The sequence below is a fragment of the Epargyreus clarus genome, unplaced genomic scaffold (genome assembly GCF_041222505.1).
Source record: "Epargyreus clarus isolate Ecla_fem2 unplaced genomic scaffold, WU_Ecla_fem_2.2 ptg000027l, whole genome shotgun sequence".
NCBI classification, from domain to species: domain Eukaryota; kingdom Metazoa; phylum Arthropoda; class Insecta; order Lepidoptera; family Hesperiidae; genus Epargyreus; species Epargyreus clarus.
In genome coordinates, this window is record NW_027332234.1 from 12,609,212 (window position 1) to 12,624,577 (window position 15,366).

The following is a 15,366-nucleotide window of genomic DNA, read 5'->3' on the forward strand; positions in this document are numbered from 1 at the left end:
ATCAAAAACATTGTAATTATAGCAAAAAAAGCTTAATCACTGGATTATAATGAAAAGTGCAATAAAATATGACAGATACGCATACTTTATATGCAAATTATATACATTCACAGATAAAGCAAGTCATTGCTGTGATATTACTGAAATTAAAGACTACTGAATTGTCTCCTCTCAATCGAGGGGTCCGAGGTTCAAATCCCAGGCACGCACTGATTTTTCAAAGTTATGTGCGCATTAGAGGGAAGTTAATTATCACTTGCTTTAACGGCGAAGGAAAACATCGTGAGGAAGCCTGCATACCTAAGACATTTATAAAAAAAAAACAATACGCACTTGACCAGCGCAGTGGACTATGACCTAATCCTTCTCATTCTGAGAGAACTGTGCCCAGCAGTGGGTCAGTACCTAGTGGGTAGATGTCCTATAAGATTGAAGTAGCAAACGAGCATGCAGTGCGCCTATTAGTAAGCTGTCACTACCACCCATCATCTTAATCAACTCCATATTAATAAGTAGATTTCGCCCGCGTTGAAAATAATATAACATACAAACATACATAAAACTGAAAATTCGTACCTTCAACTTTGCTAAAGATCATCACTTGATCAAATGCATAGTGTACTATTCAATCCTTATTAATATCGATTAAAATAATCGATGTTTTGGGTCTAAAAGATCGATTCTCCGATTAATCGATCTTAGATCGCCATCCCTAGTTCCAGTGGGATTTCCGGGATACAAACTATCCTATGTCCTTTCTCGGGTCTCACACTATCGTGGTACAAAATTTCATTAAAATCAGTTCAGTGGTTTGGGCGTGAGGAAGAGACAACCAAACAGACAGACAGACAGACAGACAGATAAAGTTACTTTCGGATTTATAATATTAGTAAGAATATTAGTAAGGATTGTACCTGAAGCCGTTAACAGATGCGTTACCAGTCCTGAGTACTAGGAATAGGTATGACGGTGGTACGGTTTAGACGAATCCAACGACACCTCATAAGTTAAAATCCGTCAAGCCGTTTATGCTGCACGGGATGCCAAAGAATGAAACATACCTACATACAAACGATCAAATAACATTACCCTCCGCAATCAGATAGAAAGAATAATACCTTGCCAGCAGCAATGTGACCGTTGTTCTTCTTGATGAGCTCGTCCAGCTTCTCCAGCAGAACGGGGAACACATTCTTGGAGGATTCCTCGAATTTCTTCTCCTTCACCTGCTCATCAGTCTCGTAGTGGACGAGGGCGCCCTCTGAACACAAAATATTATCACGAGTGTTAAAACGCTCAGAAAGGATTCCAAAAAAAAAGATATATAATATAAGAGTAGCAGACGAGCATGCAGTCCACCTGATGGTAAGTGGCTACTGCCGCCCATGGACATTCGTAATCAACCCCAGACAGGATTACATATTTCGAGCTGAGTTCAACCACAGATGCGCCGCTACCCCAAAGGTCTAAGCTGGAACGCCTCGGAAATGTGGTCTAAGCTGGAACGCCTCGGAAAAGTATATCTCCCTTACCACACCCTTCGAACCAGAAAACCCTTTTTTCGCCGACCAATTTGAGCTCAGTTTCAGAAATCGAATCATCGAATCAGATAAATCGAATCGATTAATGCTATAATTCTCACATCCCTAGTGGAGACAAGTTTAAGATCTTCAAACAGCAGACAGCTGTGTAATCATAGCAAAGACAACACACGACAAAGTCACCTTTAAAAAAGCATGTGTGTATTTATTTATGCAGTCGTACATAAGAAGTTTTTCTTCTTTGTCGTAATGCATAAAAATATCTCCCAAACAGTCTTTGAATTACAATCGACTGCACAAAAGAGGACACAGTAGAATTTCCATAAAAATAAAAAAATAAATAAAAATAAAAAATCGGTGAAATAGGCATTTCGTTATTTTTATCCAGAAAGGCAAATACATAATTTAGTCGTCTGAAAGACATTACCTTCCAGAGTTGGGTAAAAAGCATTAAGAATAGACTTTTTTATAATATAAGAGTAGCAGACGAGCATGCAGTCCACCTGATGGTAAGTGGCTACTACCGCCCATGGATATCTGTAATCAACCCCAAATAGGATTAAATCAAATCAAATAATTTTTTTTAATTCAAAATAGGTTCTTTACAGAGCACTTTTTGAATGTCAATACAACTCTACCACCACTTCACAAGGTATTTCGTTATGGAGAAGAAGAATTAGATATTCCTACCTAAGATCGACCACAGATACTACTCCCGAGGACTACGCCGGAACACTTCAGACAAGTACTCGTATGTATCTTTTAAATAATAATAATAAACCCTTCAAACGAGACCACAACAGCGCTTAACACTGCTGTTATGAGGCTGAAACAGGTGTTGCGGTGGGGCCGCCGGAGTCGAACCACAAAGGTTTCTACCACCTTCAAGATATAGTTGGATTGTTTACTCACTAGCGCGCAGATCACCGACGAAGTCCACGTTCTGGTCGATCTCCAGATCTTGGAGCAAATCATCGCCGGCGAGCCCGTTCTTCTTGCCCAGGTAGCGGCTTAGGGCCACGCTCTGCGTGTACTGCTTCCCATCGATCTCAAGAACGGGCATCTGACCGAAGGGGGTTTCTGGAAAGAAGGTATTTGTTTTTAAAAAGACATTAACGCTACGGTTTTTTATAATATTAAAGGGTTTCTGGAAGGTAGGATTTTGTTTTTGAAAACTCTTTAAGCGCACTTTGTTTAATATTGAAGTAAAAAACGAGTATGCAGTCCACCTGATGGTAAGTGGTTATCTGTAATCAACCCCGAATATGATTACCCCTGAGAACTGGAAAGTAACTAAAAAGTAATACTAAGTTGGAACGTCTCAGATAACCTATATCTGGCTTACCACACCATTCAATGCGAATTCCATTATTAGGCAGAATAGATGTGGCGGTGGTGCTTACGGAGTCAAACACTACACTCATAGCCCATTTTTGCATTAGGATTTCCTATGTCGTCCATAAAAAGACAAATACACTCAGAGAGAACCAAGACAGAACATGAAATTCATCGTTTAAACTTCTGTCTAGCTGGGGATCGAACCCGGAACCCGCTGCGTGTTAGACCGGATCAATGAAAACGTGTAATTTTTCAAATCGAATCATTTTTTTTATTCAAATTAGGTTCTTTACAGAGCACTTTTTGAATGTCAATACAACTACCACCACTTCCCGAGGTATTTCGTTATGGAGAAGAAGCGGCGAAAGAAACTCCATAAATCTCGGATCCATAAATCTTGGATCATAAATGTATCTCAGAGAAAGTGAGTATTGTTTATGAGAATAAGAAACCATTTATTGCCACCCCATAGATGCACCACTGTGCCGCGCTGCGTTGGTTGCTAAGGGAAAATATCATTAAAAGAGTGAATGTCATTGAAAGTCACATTTGTTCATCATAATAAGAGTTCATTTACATGTACAAACATGTAAATGAACATAAGAGTATATAGATATAGTCCGCGTAAAACTGCTAATGCGCTCTGAACATAGAAATGAATCGCGTATGCAAATTGTATCACTACACCTGTTCGCAACAACTTCAGAGTGGACTAGCAGTTTGGCGCGGACTACACACAGATCGTGTCACAAATACCTACGTATGCCGTAACAAACGAAGTATATTCTTCCATGCAATGTGTATGTGTCAAATATTTTATAGAAAATCATGATTCTGTCTGCCACAGTCCGTGTCTGCTACGTTTATTGTCTGTAGATAGACAGGAAAAACGTCCTAAGTTCTTTGAGAACACTATACGTAGATAATTCTCAGTAGTGTAGGTTTCCTTGCGATATTTTTTAAAATTTAAATCGTAATATGCCTACATGAAATATTCACGTTAAAAAATAGTTTTGAGTGATAATAATGCGTTCCTTATCGCTTTCAAACGTAGCTACTGCAGTTCAAACTTTATTACAAAGAATAAAATTACATTGCGTGGTAAGGAATACTTGAAGGTGGTCATTAAAAATGGTAGGACCCTTTGTGGTTCGACCGGGGGCACCACCGCCACACCTATTTCTGCCTTATACTCGTAACAGAAGTGTTAAGAGCTGCTGTGTTCTGGTTGAAGGGTGCGGCAAGGGATACATACTTTTCCGAGGCGTTCCAGCTTAGTCATCAGGGGTAACAGCACTTTGTGACCGAATTGAGGTTCGAATCAAATCTTATCTGGGGTGGATTACAGATGTCTATGGGCGGCAGTAGCCACTTATCATCAGGTAGACTGCATGCTCGTCTGCTACTCCGGTATTATAAAAAATATATTAGACTCGCAATCTAGAAACGTTATACCAATTGTGTAGCATGTATTGTGAGCAAAACGACCGTTTACAGATCATTTGCAGCATCCGAATTACAATCTCAACAATATCGAATAGGTTACTTCCTGCTTCAACTAGGGTTGCACCTTTTTTAACTTTATACAAACAATCTGAAAAATTTTGTGAATAAAATTATTATAAAAACAATTCAAAAATATTGTATTTTAGTAGAGATGCGCCGAATATTCGGTTGGTATTCGGTATTCGGCGTATTCGGCATCTTTTTTGCTATTTGTATTCGGCCGAATTATTCGGTTTTGGTGCCGAATATATTCGGTTCGAGTTCTATTTTCTTGTGTACGCGACATTGTATAGGACTAAGATACAAAATCTTACGTGCGATTTATGTTATATTATAAGTCAAACTCAAATCCTAGTAATAATGTGTTGAAAAAAAACTAATAAAATAAAGCAATTGCAAATTGACAATAAGGAAATGGTAAACCGAATAATTCGGCCGAATATTCGGTTCGGTAAAGGTTAAACCGAATATTATTCGGTATTCGGTTATTCGGTGAAACCACTATTCGGCGCATCTCTATATTTTAGTAAATAATATAGTACATTCATTTTCCTTCCATATACCTCTTTCTTTTGTAGCCGCTAATCTGTATAATATTTTTGATAACCCTAATTCGCTGACTTATTAGGTTACCTAGGTTCAGGACTAACTATAATATAGGATAAGACGACATACTTTACTTTTGCGGGACAGCGACATCTAAATTACCAACGTAAATATAGTACATTTTATACTACTTATAATTTCCATTTATATATACATACATTTATAATATTTTCATATTATATAGTAGTTACTAAAATATTATATATAGTTCGCGTGGCAACCCTAGCTTCAACGCGGTGACTACACCAACTGCATATTTGCAAGTCATTACGAGTACATGACTACTACTACTAGACTATTGGTACTTGAGGTTGAGAGTACTTAAATCAATACATGATGTACAGTCACGAGCATAAATATATGACTATGGGCAGATTAGCAAAAATATCTGACCCAAGAACGAGTTCAGTAATATCTGCCTGCAAGAACGCAGCAAAAATATCTGATCATAACGTTGATCAAATAATTGTGACCACCTTACGAAGCAAAAATATGTGACAATATTAATCTATTCACTTTTGTTATTCCGGCTCAAAATACAACTCGAACGTCAAGCCGCGTTCTTTTTCTTTTTTATGCTAAATCATAGAATCGTATCAGCCAGTGACTTTATAAATAAGAACTTATTATTATAAAAATAACACATCATGAAAATAATACAAAATAATTAATTAAAATAATACTAAGTATAATAAAAAGAAATTGAATAGGTTTCTAATAATACCCTATCAATCAATTCCTAAACGTTACTCGGCAGCTTTGAATAAAAAGATCTACTACCCACGTTTTAACGATAAAAATATATCAAAGCGACATCATAAAGATGGAACTTATTTCTCCGATTGCTAATTGTAGAACTTGGTATTGCTAATATAAATAAATAAAGTTACATGTAGCAATTAACTGTTGCGGTAACTTCTTTTTATATTTTTGTCTTAGTAGAATTTTCGTAACCATTTTAGTTTAATAAAGTATAATCTATATAATATTGTAAAAGTCGTTAGGACATATAATTTCTGTTGTATACAGGGTAAAATAGAAGATTTTCCTATAATTTGTCATTTAATCCCAGAATTTAATCCGTATAAGGGACACTATCCGATAGTAGAATTATATAAGGTGTGTATCTTTTTTTCAAAATGAACTGGTTCGATCCCCGTATATAGGGATATTTTAAATAATTCGCCAAGTACGGGTCAAACTCGCACATGGAGGCTTCCGTACCACCAGATGTTTACTATTTTATAAAAATAAGTATAATACTTATTTTCCGGTTGTCTTTTAACCCTTTGGGTACGAGTCCTTAAAAACTAAAGATGCAGTATTAGTTTTTATCAATATCGGCCTCGTAACTCCTTTTAGCATTTTTCGCTAATCCTTATAGATTCGGATTTGGAAAATTCACTCTGGTAAAATATATTTATCCTGTCTTTGTCTTTAACCCTGTTTTTTTCTTACTTAAATAAAAAAAATATGAAAAAATATTTATAACGTGTTTTTTGCTCATATTCTTTCTCCGGAAAAATACATTGGCCCCTTTGACCGGTAGGTTGATTGATATTTACATCAAAGATATTTGTAAATTATGTCAGATATTATTGCCCCTTTGACGTCACATGACATAACACATGTAACAATTATATGATCAACGTTATCATCACATATTTTTGCTGCCTATAATTGTCAGATATTTTTGCTGCGTTCGTGCAAGCATATATTATTGAACTCGTTATCGGGTCACATATTTTTGCTGATCTGCCCATAGTCATATATTTATGCTCGTGACTGTACGTATAAAATACGACGAATACTTGTATTTGCCATGTCATGGAAAATAAAATTAATCTATTCTAAGAAAACACTATTTCCTTGTCAAGTTCATTTGATACCCATATCACTGAGGTGCATATTGCATAAATAATAATTGGTTATTTGTCTGGGCGTTCGCCATATTGGATTTCGAATGACGTCATTAAGCTTATCAGGCATTGTAATATAAACTAAACGTGTATGCAAAATTTCATCTCAATCGGTTCAAAATTAGGTTGCAACTTGCAAGAATTGAAAAACGAAAAATTCGAGAATTATTACAAAAACAAAAAACACGAATGCTTTAAAATACATATAGCCATTGTCATTCCCAATTTTGACAATGTCCGACGTCACCAAATATCTATGTTAAGCAAATATGTTAAGATCCGTCTAGCCGGTAGGTATTGAAGGTGGTAGAACCCTTTGTGGTTCGACTCCGGCGGCACCACCGCCACACCTATTTCTACCTAATAACAGCAGTCTTAGGCGCTGCTGTGTTCCGGTTTGAAGGGTGTGGTAAGGGAGACAGACTTTTCCGAGGCGTTCCAGCTTAGTCCTCAGGGGTAGCGGCGCATCTGTGGCCAACCTCAGGTAGGAATATCTAATCCTATCTGGGGTTGATTACAGATGTCCATGGGCGGCAGACATACATACATTCCATTAAAAGAACATTACCCTCCATCGGTAGGGTCGGGTAAAAATTATATGTGTGTCTGGTACAAATAATACCAGCGAAAAAAGCATAACTGTCAGGAGTCTTATCTATCACTTTTTTTATAATATAGGAGTAACAGACGAGCATGCAGTCTACCTAATGGTAAGTGGCTACTGCCGCCCATGGATATTTATTATCAACCCCAGATAGGATTAGATATTCCTACCTAAGGTCGGCCAAAGATACGCCGCTACCTTTGAGGACTAACTGGCTGGAGCTGGAACGCCTCTGAAAATTATGTCTCCATTACCACACCCTTCAACCCAGAACACAGAGGCGATTAACACTGCTGTTATGAGGCAGAAAAATGTGTGGCGGTGAGGCCGCCGGAGTCTGATCATGAAGGGTTCTTCCACTTATAGTTTTAATTTCGCAATAGTTAACGTAAATAATTAAAAAGTGGTTTAGTGACGTGAAATATGGAATATTTACGACATGAGAACAAGTTTACACTTAACTTAAGTTTGTTTTACTGCGATAATGTATCTTATCATAACGGCCAGGTGTTCTTATCACTGCAGTATTTATAACCTATGGGGGCGTTAACATCGTCACGTCATGATTTTTATGTGAACTGATAAATAAATGTAATTAAAAAGATTAACTCAACGAACGTGTGGCACTTGAGCCACCCTATAATCTATATTTTTGTAGGTATAGTTCCTCTAGTTCTGCTAGTCCGCTCTGAAGTTAGTGCGAGCAGGTGTAGCCGTACAATTTGCTATGGCGTCGCGATTCATTTCTATGTTCAGAGCGGACAAGCAGTTTTACGCGGACTATACATCTCTAAATATATAAAACTCAAAGGTGACTGACTGACAGTGATCTATCAACGCACAGCCCAAACCACTGGACGGATCGGGCTGAAATTTGGCATGCAGGTAGATGTTATGACGTAGGCATCCGCTAAGAACGGATTTTGATAATTTCTACCCCCAAGGGGATAAAATAGGGGATGAAAATATAAGTGATAAGAACATTAGCTTCGCATGTCTGTACACCGAATATATTTGTAAAAATAGAAGTTATGAGAACTAAGAATAAGAAACAATAGCAATTTCACTTATTTTAGAATTTTTGTCTGTATATTTGTATGAATGTGTCTTATTTCGTTCATTGATCTACTCTATCTAATAGTTATAACAATTTAAAGTAAGAAGATTATTTTCTAACGAGCTTTTGCCCGCGGCTTCGCTCGCGTTACGAAGTAATATATTCATCCCCTATTTTATCCCCTTGGGGTTAGAATTGATCAAAATCCTTTCTTAGCGGATGCCTACGTCATAACATCCACCTGCATGCCAAATTTCAGCCCGATCCGTCCAATGGTTGATAGATCACTATGTCAATTAGTCACCTTTGAGTTATATATATTTAGACGTTGCATGACGTGTATACCTCAACCGGTAATTTCAATTTACCGTTATTTTGATATTACAAACAGACACTTTAATTTAATTCATTTGTATAGATAGCAAATTAAAAAAATGTTTTAAATTACAATAGCAGCGTTACTACATGTTACCTTTGCCTATGTCATAAACTAGAAATTTCTCACTAAACATTCTATAGTAGTCTATGGTTCACGTCCAATTGCAACTATTACGTGATCATCCTGCTAATTGGTCGATAAGTGGTCATCGCTCCTAATAGATATCCTCGAGCGAGTGGGACTGTACTAGAAGTTGATTACAGATGCGTTTTAGTACTAGGAGTCTTATATCGTTGCATTAATATTTAAGACTGTTTTTACAAGCTTATTATATTCAGGGTTCCGTACCCAAATTGTAAAAACGGAACCCTAGTACTAACCCTCCACTGTCTGTACTTTTTGTCTGTTTTGGAAAATGTCTCGTTCCCATATACAGAGCCAGATCTGGAGGCCCCTAATCAAAGCAATAAAAAACGTTTTCTTCTATCAAGTGTAAAAAGTACTTATATTGTTTTATTTCAACAAATAATAAAGTGGGTTAAGTGCATTTATTGTCGGTAAAAATACTATTAAAAAAACGAATTTGGATTTTTTTCTCTACTGTGGGGGCCCCTCCATGGGGCCCCGGGGCATTAGTCGCGCAAACTTTCCCCCAAATCCGGCCCTGGTATAGCTTCAACTTTCGCACTATCGCAACATCCTGCGCCAACTTCCGACAATATGAACAAGTGGCCAAGTTTATCAACAAATGCTTGATAATATCATCAACGGGTCATTGTCTTTTTTGATTCGAGTGAATTGTTTTCCTACAAAACTCAATTGCTTCGTTGTTCCACGATAAGGTTATCTTAAGGAAACTTAACGAATGTTCTATTCACTAGTATCTTGATAAATTGTTGGCCGTAAATTAATTTAAGTCTTTTCAACCCCTCCCACAGTCACATTAAAAAGTCATTTTAAATTCTTTTAGGAATTTTTTATTTAAAAAATTACTTTAATTTCATATTTATTCAAAATTGATTCCTATACCTATTTTTGAACGTCAACAATCTATCATCGGTTCGTAATGGTGCTTTGCTTTGGAGAAGAAGCGATGCAAGAAAATCCATACTTATACTTATACCTTTTCTTATACCACACGGCTTGGATTATCTTTTCACAAATATGGAGTTATATATTTGTATATATATACACGTAGGTACATATGTACATAGTCCTTAGTCCATCAGTGGAGTTCCAAGTAGATTGCGCAATAATTGTGAAAAATAAATACACATGGATGTCCTAATTTCCTGTTTATGGGACATGGAAATATACCTGTACCTCAGGCCTGTGAAATAAACAGTTATTGAAAATGTATAATAATTTACAATACGCGATAGTTATATAACTTTGGTCTAATCTTTCCGTATAAATCCTAAATAATGTCAAACAACCAATATGTGACTAAGCACTGACATTGACAATAAAACCATAATAATGATTAAGGACACAGTTCTCGTACAGAAGATACATATTTATGTATTAGAGATGGTAATTATTAATGTCCTCGAGTTTAAGTTTTCTGCGACTCCCCCTTTTTTCCTTTTTGCATTCAAATCCTGGCGTAAATAATGTCAGTACAATTATCCACGCCTAAAATACTTAAAATCCTTATGTCCCCTCTCCTCTCAATACACCCCCTTATTCGCGTTATGCACACAATAGCGGACTCTTAACGTCACAAGAATGTATTTCATCTTAGTCCTGAATGGCAAGAACCAGCCGTAACCGGTTTTCAGAATGGAACGAGTTCTTCGCGCCTTTTTCAACAGTCGCTTATGTAGCTATTAGAAATTTTCTATAAAAAATTATTTTGTTGCGTTTTCTCCATACAGGCTAGTTTGGGCGTGCCGGGCCCCTAGCTTGATAGAGGCCCTCAAATGTAAAAAAAATATTAAATGGCACAAAAAAATCGAAGAAAAAACAATAACAAAACAAACTTCAATGGTTAATAAATATTTTGAAAATATGGTGAAACAAATTAAACTACAATGAGTAACTATAATTTTATCGTCAACCCATTACTTTCGTACTGCTGGACACAGGTCTCTTCTCAGAATGAGGAGAATTAGGTAATACCCCAACGCGTTGACCAAGTGAGAGGTATCAGTATAGGTTTTGTCACGATGTTTTCCTTTACCTTCATCGCAAGTTATAATTATTTTCGATAATTAATATCTATCACACACGTATCACGCAAGTTTCAACTTCTAGAATCTAGACTATTACTGCTTTATTATAATTGAATACACTCAAATATTAAATAAATTCACAAATATTCGCGATCATATGCCATTGTGTTCAAATACGCTAATCTTCCGAACCGCTCAACCAAGGTCAGTATTTCATGAATGTGTATGATTGGTTCTACCTTGAATGATAAAATACGTATAACCCGATAGTTTGCCTTGTTGTCGAGATTTTTTGCACAAAGCAACGTCGCCATATCTGTTAGTAATTACAAACAATATACTTCAAAGTTTTTATAAGCTACATAAGATGTTTCAATGCCGAAACGCTTAAATACAATATAAAAGGAGTTAATTACTTATTTACGCATTTAAATTGGATGTATCACCTAGTTTCATATCCGACTTGATTAATTTTGCAAAGTATCTATCCATGGGTAACTTACTTGGTTTGAACTCCGGCCACTTGTCTGGTGTGACTCGGTTGTCTTCGAAGTCCTCGCCGCCGTAAGCCAGCAGAAGGCGGACAGACTCGCCCAGGGCCTTCACGGGGAAGTAGTAGAATACGTATTTCGGCATTGTGCTGGGAACATACAATAAAATTTTAAGCATATATTGCAGTTTCTGAACCAGCTTGTAATTTTACATTTTAAGCCCTAGTCTTCATCGTAATATTAAAATTTACCCACGACGTATTCAATTCAAAAAAATAACCTAGCTATTCGAACGCCATACTTTATTTTTAATACTCGCACAAAGTTATAGTCTTTAATGTTTCCTATTATAAGCTTTGATTTACTAATATTAGATTTATAAACAAGTTCGAAGAATGGCATAGTCTTTAATGTTTCCTATTATAAGCTTTGATTTACTAATATTAGATTTATAAACAAGTTCGAAGAATTATTACTATATCAATTATAGTGGATTTTGACAATAATATGTAATGTGCGTGAAACAGATGTGCAAACATGGAACAGCAGCACAATAATTATTTTGATTTGAATAAGTTACATTTCATTCACATATAGGAATAACGCAAGTGCAACTAAATTTTTATTTTAGATTACTATTATTAGATTTACTATTATTGCACATTCCAGAATAGAATTGCTCAATATTTAAACATTAATAATTAAACACAAATTTATCTTCTATTTAATGAAGCACCGCAATTTGTTATTTAAACAAATGAAAAGATGTTTTTTTTTTATATTTTACGCCTACACAACTGCAATCCAAGGGCCCCATTTTTGATCAAGGCCTCGAAGTTTTGAGATTATGTTTATACTTAAAAAGAAAATGTAACCTTTTAGTAACTTACTCATAAATTATTATTATAAGTAATACTTATTATTATAAGTGATATAAACATAACGAGCCTTAGTAAATATAAATATTTAATAACAATTATACAAAACATGTAAAATACATTAACATATTTAAAATATTACATTTTTATTTGATTTAGTAAGTGTGTAACTTATTTTATTGTTGTGAGGTAGTAACATAATAATAACCAACAAAAACTAAACAAGATATTTCCAGTAATTTGTTTGTTTCTAGAAGGGCCCCAGACTCTATATGGTTAGGGGATCTATGTGGCCACATTAGTTGGGACTGAAGGAGACAATAATATTAAATGAGATTTTTGGATAAATTTAGTAAATTCTAAGCTCTTAAACTCTTTCTAAAGCCATATCAATAATCAATACGTTATAAGGAAGTAATTTTAAAAATCGATTCTAGGCTCGGAAATCGGAATGCAATAGTCAACATGCCGGGACGCTGACGCTGGGCATTTTATTATTAGCAATGGAGTTCAGATGTTCAGAAGACAGTTTGAAAATAAGAAATAAAGCGATGATTTATACTTTAAATACTTTTCGTGTTAAGTAATTGCTTTTTAAATACTTACGCGTGGAATGTAGATTTGCAGAATTAATTATTTTTCAGATTCACGTCTAACCCTTACGATTCTGTTTAAAAAACTGACACTGACAGAGTCGGCGAGCCGCGAGCAAAATACCGGAATCTGTAGTGTAGTAGAGGTGAGGCGTATATACTGGTACAGGTTCAGGGACTAGGTATTTTACCGTACTAGGTAGCACCTATTACATTTTTTAAAATACTCGATCCACCTAGTCTCATCTTGTACCTATTACAGGCAGCGATACTTTAGTTGCGCCTCTCCAGAAACGTCTACGTTAATAAATCATTTAAATTTGAACCTTATTTCTATATGCAATAAAACTAACGCAATCCGCACTCATGTTTATTTAAATTATTGGTGAGTAACTCTTTTGAATTCTAACCTTAGTTTAATGCGAATAAAAGTAAAAACTAATAAAACATGAACTCATGGGTATGCAAAAATATACTTGTCCTTTTTAACAACACCTAGTGGCTGTCGGATCAAACAGATACTCGATGCGAATTGAGTATGAAATGTCAAGTGTGTGAAGATACGGAATAGTTTAGTCGAGTTCCGAATCTATGCGAATGTCATTTGGGTGGACGCCGCTTACGCGAACCATAGATAGTAATGAGACTTTATGGGACTAGGTGGAACAGGTATTTGGATCACGTATTTTTAATTACTAGGAACAGGTATACCTAGTCCCAAATTTACCTAGTACAACCCATATCTATAGTGTAGGACTCGGAATAATTGATCAGTGAAGTCACAGTAACCAAGTGAATGACAGAAAAATGAATGAAGGAGGCCGTGAGCGAAGCGTACGGAATGGAGGATTGAGTTCTAGAAATTAAAACTAGGGTCGCTGATGCTCATATTCTTTGAAGTAAAAAATATTTTTTATTGGCTTACATTTAACTGGCCTTCATAGTTATGTAGTATATATAATATAAGAGAAGTTTTATCTCGGTTTACTACTTGATTAATGATACTTGACTTAATTTGATTTTTTGCATATTAGAGAAAATAGAGATTAATGCTACAGGCAGGCGCGCTGGCTAATTGATCACATCCTTGACAACTTTTGCAAAATTGTAAATGAAAGTTTTTGTATTATGTTTCCACATTTCCAGTTATTATCAACTTCTGACTAAAATCCGAAATTTCGAAAATTCGTGGCGGTTTTCGATAATGGTACTTTGTTGCCAGCTCTATGAGATATTTTTCAATTTCCCCAAGTAAAAAGTTCTTAATTTTTACGTTAATTTAACTAGTGTTATTTGTCAATAAGATGAATGATATTTCACCTAATTAATTAAGGTTATGTTGAATACTGACGTGCCAGCCACAGCTACGGGCGGTGCAGCGAGCGGCGCGGCGAGGGACGTATTTAGGACTATTTAAATTAAAAAATAATGTCGCTTTTGGCTTGAAACGAGTGCGTTCTTAGCATATTATTCAGTCAAGAGGCGCACCCACTTCGCCAAAAAAGAAGAGAACTTGGCAAATTTCACAGTTTTCATTATGAATACAGGAACTATTTCGATATATATTTTTTTAATATACGAGACCAAGTCATACGCGAGAGCAAGTCTCTAATAAATTGTTCCGTATCCGTACATCTTAACTTAACGCGTGATTGAAACAGAATTATTTGCTTCAAATACCGCCGCCGCGCGACATTTGTTTCAACCGCTCGACTTATGCCGCGCCGCTCGCCGCACCGCCAGCCGCGCCGCTCGTAACGGTGGCCAGTTTCATACATTGTCCTACAATTGTTTTCGCCGCTCAACGCTCACCGCGCCGCTCGCCGCGCCGCTGTTGGCTGTGGCCAGGTATCATATTATCATTAAAATGTTGCAATATTCTTAAATAAGCACCATAATGATCAACAGTGGCACCCCTGCACAAGCAAAATGTTGTAGGACTATAAAAAATATATTCAACTAGTTTTTGCCCGCGGCTTCGCCCGCGTTTAAAAGAAAATAACATACATAAAACTGAAAATTCTTACCTTCATTGGAATGAAAGTGGGGCCATCTGGCGAAAAATGGGTCGTACCAACTCTGAAACCTTAGTGGGCTCATGGACAACAACTTTGCTAAAGATCATCACGTGATCACATTCATAGTTTACGATTTAATCCTTACTGATATCGATTAAAATAATCGACTTTTTGGTCCAAAAGATCGATTTTCCAATTATTCGATCTTAGATCGCCATCCCTAGTTCCCGTGGGATTTCCGGGATAAAAGCTATCCTATGTC

The 15,366-nt window shown here is 36.2% G+C and overlaps 1 protein-coding gene across 1 annotated transcript in view; it reads right to left on the minus strand.

Moving 5' to 3' along the window:
- The window catches only part of LOC140753968 (uncharacterized), a 29,964-nt gene extending 16,713 nt beyond the window's left edge, over positions 1-13,251 (minus strand). Inside the window, exons 1-4 of the mRNA XM_073088840.1 lie at positions 13,100-13,251; positions 11,628-11,764; positions 2,454-2,621; positions 1,119-1,261 (exon numbers count right to left, since the gene is read on the minus strand). Coding sequence (XP_072944941.1) covers positions 1,119-1,261; positions 2,454-2,621; positions 11,628-11,760 — 444 coding nt within the window. The 5' untranslated portion in view covers positions 11,761-11,764; positions 13,100-13,251. The remainder of the gene's footprint in view (positions 1-1,118; positions 1,262-2,453; positions 2,622-11,627; positions 11,765-13,099) is intronic.
- Between the last annotated feature and the right edge of the window lie 2,115 nt (positions 13,252-15,366).